Raw genomic sequence first — 8,974 nt, 5'->3', positions numbered from 1 at the left:
GTGTGGTTGCTTTTGTTGGTATGAAATGTGAATTATGGTTGCATTTGGTGGTATGAAATGTGAGTTATGGTTGCATCTGATGGTATGAAATGTGAGTTATGGTCTCCTGGACATGCAAGTTATGGCTGTATAGGTTGCTTTTGGTCTGTAGGTGATGTATATGAAATTCAAGTTATGGTCTTGCAAATTCTGAATTTAAACAACACTGCAGATTATACCTTATAAAAATGCAAGTAATACCTATCTAACAAGATCACTTCTACAGCATAGTGGTAACGTCCAGTTCAGGCGAACTGGAGGTGCTGGGTTCGAGTGCCCCAGGTACCAAACATTTTTTGATTTTTTCCTCAACACAGCAGCAACACAGCAGCAGACAGTATCTTGAATTTGCAATTTCAACACAGCAACACAACCTTTAGACAAAAAGCATCCAGGACAAAGCAGAACTTGCAATTTCTAAATTTAAACAACAACAAACTTCGCAAATCCTGAATTTAAACATCATCCAGTATCCATAATTCATGAATCATTCAGTACAAGTAAACACCATCCAGTACAAGCAATGTTAAGACAGCAACATCATCAATCATTCATGAAGAATATCCCAGTACAAGCATTCAAGGAGAAAATCCCAGTACAAGCAAGTTGTAGCTGCAGACATCCATCCATTACTCATCATCGTCGATACCAAAAACAGGAACCCGATGCCCAGTCTTGTTACCTTCATCATCCTCGCAATACTGGTACATTGTCTGGTCGGGCTGATTTTGTTCTTCATCCTCGACGTCCTACTCAACCACTACCTCCTTCCTCCTCTTAATTTTTTCTACAACTACAGCATCAACTAACACACATTCCCGGTCCCTTCGCAATATGCTTTGCACATGTGATTCTTTAGTTTGCAGCGGAACTTCCGTTGAGTTGTCATCTTGGTAGCTAAATCCAGTACCACCGACTCCCTTTTCAAGTTCATTTTCAGCCACACTCCAGAGATGTCGATGCTGAAATTTTTGCACAACTTGCCATTTTCCACGCAAAGCTGTGTCTGGCACATAAAACACTTTGCTTGCTTGTGTTATCAAAATAAATGGATCATTCTTATACCAGCATCTGCCTGTGTTAATGCTTTTGAAGTGCCCATCATCCCGCACTCCGGTCTTCTTCTTGCCACCTAGATCAAACCAGTCACACCGAAATAAGACCACCGAACGATGGACGCCTTCACTGGAGTTGTACTGCAACTTGATGATGCCTTTGAGCTGACCGTAGAAATCAATGTACTCATTGTCATGTTTTCCCTCGGAAACAATCCCACAGTTTTGCATCTTCCTATTTTGCTCCCTGTCAACAGTGTGGTACCGGACGCCATCAACAATACATGCTGAATACACCCTCACTCTCTTGTCCGGTTGGCACGCCAAAGCATACAGATCAGCACTGATATCTTGCAAATTTCCAATCTGCACAAATAACCCAGGGTGAAAAACACATATAGAAAATCAAGTGGTAACTGGACCAAGGCTAAAGATCTCACATGAGCCTGAAACCATTTAGCAAATCCATTCGCAAGCCATTTATCAACATTTATATTACCACCTTGCTGCTGCAACTCTTCCTTGCACAGCCTGCAATGGCAACAAAATTTAGCATCAAAATAATAGTCTGAAACCAGATGGTTGTATATGCATTACATGTTAAGAGATGAAAATTGCAGATAGCATCTACTTTCACAAATAAGCATTTAGTTCATTTACATTATTGTCATTATTATCTGTGGAGCATGGCATGCTAATTCTTTCATAACAGATATCTCTAATATGGGTTCACAAGAAATTTGAAACTTTCACAAATAAGCATTTAGTTGACAGATGATGAAGAGGTACATACGTGATGTATGGTTGAACCTCCGGGTAACTTCGGAGCACATACCAAACCATCTTGTCATATTCAGCACCAGCCTCCAAGTATTCTGACGCTCCAATGAAGTTCACACCGTGCTTGAACACAGAGATATCACCAACATGAGAATCATCCCGCTCTATATTTCTGCCCGGCCAGTTAAATCTCATTTCCATATCGTCGAAGTACCTTGAGCAAAATGTCAGACACTCATCAACAACATATGCTTCCGCAATTGATCCCTCAGGTCTAGCCGTGTTCCGCACATAGCGCTTACATGTAAGCAACCTTCTCTCAATTGGGAACATCCAACCATACTGTACAGGGCCTCTAAGCAATGCTTCTTTTGGTAGATGCACAGCCAAATGGACCATCACATCGAAGAATGATGGCGGGAAGATCTTCTCAAGCTTGCAAAGGATAACTGGGATTTCCCTTTCAAGTCTTTCCAGAACATCTCGCTTCAATGTTTTGCAGCACAATTCTCTAAAGAAGTTTCCTAGTTCAGCAACTGCTTCATATATGTCGTGATGCATAATTCCTCGGAGGCCTGCCGGTAATATTCTTTGAAGCAAGATATGGCAGTCATGTGTTTTCAGCCCTTGAAGCTTGCATCCATCAGCAGAAACACACTTGGATAGGTTAGCCGCATACCCATCTGGAAACCTCACAGCCATTATAAATTCACAGAATGCAAGCTTCTCTTGTTTACTCATCATATACCATGCTTCGGGCATTTCAAATGATTCTCCATCTTCAACAGGCCGTAGATGCAACTCTTTTCTTATGCCCATGTCTTCCAAATCTAGCCTTGAATTAAGTGTGTCCTTTGTCTTCCCTTCTATGTTCAGAAATGTCCCAAGCAGGTTGTCGCAGATGTTTTTCTCGATGTGCATTACATCGAGATTATTCCTCAACTTCAGCTCTGACCAGTATGGCAAGTCCCACAAACACGACCTCCGGCTCCAGCATTGGCCTTCCTCCCGCTTTCTTTTCTTTTGAAGCTTTCCAGGTCTCACATCCTTGACCTTGTCAAGTTGCTGTTGCAGCTCTTCTTTAGTGAATTCCGACGGCTTCTCACGGGTTTCAGCCTCACCATTGAAATCTTTGCTTTTTCGCCACCGATGGGTTCGAGGAAGAAAGCGGCGATGGCCGATGAAGCAAATCTTGTTCCTTATTCTTTTCGAGCAAGGCTCTTTGTCGCACCACACACACGCCTGATAGCCTGCTGTGATCCTCCCGCACAAAGTGTGCAGTGCCGGGAAATCATGAATACACCATATGATTGCAGCACGGAGATCAAATTTATCGCGACTCAGGGCATCGTAGGTACGTACACCCATCCAGAGCTGCTGCAGTTCTTCTACGAGGGGCTCCATAAACACGTCGAAGTCTTTTCCTGGAGACTCTGGACCTGGAATCAGCAACGCCATCATAAAGTTTGACTGGTCCATACATGCCCATGGCGGAAGGTTGTAGGGCACCACAAAAACTTGCCACATACTGTAGGAGTTACTCATGTTTCCAAATGGGTTAAAACCATCCGTGGCAATCCCGAGCCTTATGTTTCTTGCATCAGCGGCAAAGTCTTTATATGTATCGTTGAAGTCCTTCCATGCATCTCCATCAGCTGGATGGCTGAGCTCATTATCCACAGGTTGGCGCTTGAGCTTGTGCCACTGTACCTCCTCCGATCCTTTCTCTGAAATGAACATCCTTTTCAACCTTGGAGTCAATGGAAAGTGCCTCAAAACCTTCGCCGGTATCCGCTTCTTCCCATCTGCATCTATCCACCTCGAGGCGTTGCATTTAGGGCAATTGTCAAGCTTGGCATAGTCCTTCCGAAACAAGAAACATTTATTCGGGCAGACATGGATCGAAACATAACCCAGACCCAGTTTGCGGATTATCCTCAATGCATCATCATAAGACCTGGGAACCGAGCTATTAGGGAACTGCAAGTTCAAAATATGGAGTATTGCATTGAATGCAGCATTGCTGATCCGATAGAAAGACTTGACGTGGAGTAACTTCACAGTGAAGGTAAATCTTGAAAATTTACCCCCTTCAACAGCAGCTCGCTTCGCCTCTTCTATCACATCGGCAAACAATGACCTCTGTCCATCCTCAAGGTCTTCAGACATGTACATATCCCTCAACAGGTCAGGAATTATATCATCTTCAAACCCATCCTCTTTCTCCAAACCATCTTGCAGAACATCTTCGATTAAATCAAAGCTTGCATCATCACCATGGTGTCCTTGTGCATCAGGTTCAGCATGTTCAGGTTCAGCATGTTCAGGTTCAGCATGTTCAGGTACAACATGTAAAGGTTCTCCATGATGGATCCATCTATCATATGTGCTGGCCATCCCATTAAGGAGCAAATGATCTTCAACTCTTCCTTGAGGTAGTTGTTTTCTGTTCATACAGTGCTTGCATGGGCAAAAGATGTGAACACCCTCGGCAAAAACTGTGCGAACATGTAGCATGAACTCTTCCACTCCCTTGCGGTGTTCATTGGAAAGCCTTCGCACTCCTTTAGTAATCCATGTTCTATCGGCCATCTGCCAAATGAAAACAATGTAACAGCTTAGCATATTGGATATGATACAAAGCTAGCAGTAAACCACTAAGAATACAAAAAAAGTTTTCTACCAAACCTAGCAATACAAATACAATATCCTGCTACACAAAGCACCATTTTCTCACAGCATACCTCTACATTTAATTAGCATGAGCTATTAGCAATGAGCTAACAGGAGTAGCAGCATGCAGAACTAAATCAAACCAAAATCCTATTCTCTGCTTCTCTGATTCGAAACTAGCACTAAATCCTCACAACTAGCAACCCTAATCCAGAACTAGCACTAAATCCTCACAACTAGCAACCCCAATCCAGTACCCAGAGCTTACCCTGTCAAAACGAGATGGCCGCCGCCCTTCTGCCATCGGATCCACGCCGCTGCGGTTGCTTCCGGTCGCCTCCGCCCCCGCCCCACACCGGCTGGTCGCCTCCGCTCTCGCCCCTCACCGGCTGTCGCCTCCGCCCCCGCCCCGGCCGGTCGCCACGCGTGATGGTCGGCCCGCGCAGCAGCGGCAACAACCGCAGCACCAGACAGGGTCGCAGCACCGGTCACCACCGCCTCCTCTCCCACTCCCGCCGGTCACCACCGCCCCCTCTCCCGCCGGTCACCACCGCCCCCTCTTCCGCCGGTCGCACCAGACATGGTCAACGAGGACACAGTTATTGGAGGATTGATTTCCTGCAAGTGTCGGGAGCGTACCTGTATGTTAACGAGGACACAGTTATTAGAGGATTGAGTTATTATGTAGAGTGGTATCTAAAATAAAATCAAAAAAGTTTCGTAGCTCAGCGGTTGGAATCGGTTCGGGTGGAGCGCGAGGTCCTGTGTTCGATCGCCACCAACGCGTATTTTTGCCAAACGTATTATGTAGAGTTCCATTTGGTACTGGACTGGGCCAATCGGGCTCAATTCATGCCCCGATTCGGTACTGGATTGGGCCACTGGCCCATTCGAACTAATCAGCCTGGCCCAATAAACCAAACAGGCTGGGTAGGACCTGGCCCAGTCAACGTGGGGTCAGATTAGTTAAATTGGTGCTCCTCCTGCCAGTGGGTCCCCCTGTCAGTAAGTACACAAAGCAAGTATACATAGTGACACATAAGCGAAAATGACACCTAACTACTGACACGTAGGCAAGAGTGGTTAAGTGTCAGTCTAGTCATCAACGCTAAAAATCTTACCGATCGTATGACCATCAAAATTGGTCGTCAGCGGCCACAATTAAGGTCATGGGCCATATCATTTTCACCATGACCAATTCCTCTCAAACAATTATGACCTTCCTAACTAGAAAGGTCGTAGGAAATCAGGGTTTGGACCCTCCCATACGGCCTACGACCAATTGCTGCAAAATGGTCGTAGAGTTATGACTAATATATCCGTGGTCATTGTTAGATGGTCATTAGTTAACACATTTCTTATAGTGTTACACGAACCAAATCAACTACACCAAGTCCGATCATCACGTGAGATGATGTAGTTTCAATGGTGAACATCAACATGTTCATCATATCATCTATATGATTCATGCTTAACCTTTCGGTCTTCCGTGTTCCGAGGCCATGTCTGTACATGCTAGGCTCATCAAGTCAAACCCTAGTTTCCGCATGTGCAAATCTGGCTTGCACCCGTTGTATGCACACGTTGAGTCTATCACACCCGATCATCACGTGATGCTTCAAAACAACGAGTCTTAGCAATGGTGTTAACTAAGGACGAACACTTTATTATCTTGATTTTTAGTGAGAGGGATCATCTTATAATGTTACCGTCGCGATCTAAACAATATAAGATGCATAAAAGGATTAACATCACATGCAATTCATAATGTGATATGATATGGCCCTTTTGTCTTTACGCCTTTGATCTTCATCTCCAAAGCACGGACATGATCTCCATCATCAACGGGCATGATCTCCATCATCGTCGGCGTAGCATCAAGGTCAATGGCGCCATCTTCATGGTTGTTCACCACGTGTAGCAACTATTACAACTACTTTGAAATAATACTACAACATGAAATATAAAGACAACCATAAGGCTCCTGTCGGTTGCCACAATACAATAATGATCATCTCATACATATTCATCATCACATCATGGCCATATCACATCACCAAACCCTGCAAAAACAAGTTAGACGCCTCTAATTTGGTTTGCATATTTTACGTGGTTTAGGGTTTTCGAGTAAGATCCAATCTACCTACGAACATGAACCACAACGCTGATACTAGTATTGTCAATTGAAATAGTAAATTGAATCTTAACTATGGTGAGAGAGACAGACACCCGCAAAGCCACTTATGCAATACAAGTTGCATGTCCAGCGTGGAGCAAGTCTCATGAACGCGGTCATGTAAAGTTAGCCCGGGTGTAACATCCCAACTTTTGAATAAGAAGAACAAGAGAGAGATTTCAAGAATCCAAAAATCAGAGCCAACAAAAACTTTTTATCATCATATAGGTCTATGCATATAGTTCCCCTTTTTAATTATTTGAGTGTGCTTTTGCCATGATGCTTGGTTTTGTGTTCTCTCTTACTCTCAAAACCCTAAACAAGATCTCATGATCATCCAAGAACAAAGAAAAAGAATTTAGAAAAAGAAAGAATAAAAATAAATTCCACACACACATATGGCCTATGCCATTTTTGCAAATCTCTAACCTAGAGCATTTTGGTTTGCACCATTAGTTGTAAATGGATACTAAACACTTATTAACACCTTTGAAATCAATCAAACCCAATTCAAAACAAATTTGAATCAAAATTGAGCTCACATATGATTATGGTCATATGTGCCATTTTTAACCTGATGCCCACTTTGAGCCTCTGGTTTTTAACTTTTCACTTCTACACTTTGTCAACTCTTTGCACCTCATCCAAGACAACATCAAGCACTTCAACTTTGCCCAAAACCACTACCCCAAATTCCTTATCAAATTCAAATGAGAATCAAGCAAAGTTGGAACAAACTCACATATGCAAGATCATATGCAAAATGTGATTTTGCATCTCAATTCTATTTTGATCACCACCACCACCAAAATGCTCCATTTAATATATGATTACAACCCACCAAAAATATTTGCAAATTTCGAAATTATTTTTCTTTCGGGCATTACCACAAACACCTGGCAGGCAAGGTTAAACCTTGAGCCCATACTGAATTTTTACTTTGGACTTGGTCCAACCTGAGCCACCACTGCACCCCTGGCACCTCCTCTCACCCCTCAGCACCAGTAGCACCACTTGCCCAGCACTGGAGAGGCTCAACTTGGCCAGACCATGCCATGCCGTGGCATGGCATGCCACCACCATGCCACTCTCACCTCTGGCCATCTCTGGCCCGAACCACCATGTCCATCACCTTCCTCTCACTCACCTGATCACGACCAGACCCTGCCTCGTCAAAATTTTTTACCGCAACGGCTAGAAACCATCGTGCCCAGACACGCCCAGGCATGCCCATGCACGCGCCAGCCCTGGACGCGCCAGAGCGTCAGCCGTCCCGCGCCCTCGCGTCACCTCTGCTCCCTCTCTCACCGCCAGTCGACGCCTCACCTCACCCTGCATCGCCTGGACACGCCCACTAGCCCGCGGGAACGCCGCAGACGACGACCGCGTCCACGACCGACCGCCATGACCTGCGCGCTCCCGTCAAGCTCACCGCCGCTGTAGACCCTCGTCTTCACCGCCATCACGCGCGTCAGCCTCGCCAGGACGCCAGCAATCGTACGCGCCCATCCCTTGCCTCTTCGCAGCCCTGGACCGACGACGACGCCGGCGACCCTAGCCGAGCGCCACAGCCACCTCCCGCAACTATAAAAGGAGGACTCCTCCTCTAAATCCGAGCACACCACTCGCTTCCCCTCCTCACCACAGCTCTCCTCGACCTCTCAATTGAATCGATTAGCCACCCCACTGTCCCAATTGCAAGCTCGCCGCCGCCGCCAGTACACGGAGTTCGCCGGAGCAGGAGGCCACCCCAGGACACGCAACTGCTTCCAGGCGCTTCCTCATCCACTCCAACGTTGCTGCGCACATCACCGACGACCGCCGGAGCTCCGACGAGCTCGCCGACCCCCTACCTCCGCCGCCAGTGAGTCCCTTTCTCGCCGTTGACGACGACGCTCCCCGACCGTGCGATCCTCTTCTAATCGCACGGCGCAGACATGCGCGTACCGCTTCGGTCGTTATGACCCGCTGACGCGTGGGACCCGCCGTCAGACGGCCTGCTCGCGCTGGACGCAAAGTGGGCCGGCCCAAATCCTTTTTCTCTCTGCAGCCCAGCTAGTTTCCCGCGCGAGCCCACTAGTTCAAATTCAAATTTCCAGAATAGATGAAATATGCAATCTGATGCCAAGTTTAAAATTCAATAGGGACAAATCTACTTGGCCAAATTTTACAAATTTTATATATTTGGAAACCTTAGGAAATTATCTACACAATGCCACTGGTTTGAACCCTAGATCTATTATAGAATTAA

At 45.8% G+C, this 8,974-nt stretch overlaps 1 protein-coding gene across 1 annotated transcript; it reads right to left on the bottom strand.

Moving 5' to 3' along the window:
* Positions 1–788: 788 nt before the first annotated feature.
* On the bottom strand, positions 789–7,827 carry LOC127339218 (uncharacterized). The gene is made up of 4 exons (XM_071827079.1): positions 7,639–7,827; positions 1,888–4,466; positions 1,535–1,625; positions 789–1,460 (listed from the first exon to the last, which is right to left on the bottom strand). Exons 1-4 carry the CDS (start codon positions 7,825–7,827, stop codon positions 789–791), a joined length of 3,531 nt encoding a protein of 1,176 aa, XP_071683180.1.
* Positions 7,828–8,974: the final 1,147 nt, after the last annotated feature.

The sequence above is a fragment of the Lolium perenne genome, chromosome 3 (assembly GCF_019359855.2).
Source record: "Lolium perenne isolate Kyuss_39 chromosome 3, Kyuss_2.0, whole genome shotgun sequence".
NCBI classification, from domain to species: Eukaryota; Viridiplantae; Streptophyta; class Magnoliopsida; order Poales; family Poaceae; genus Lolium; species Lolium perenne.
This window is presented reverse-complemented; position numbering and strand designations above follow the sequence as displayed.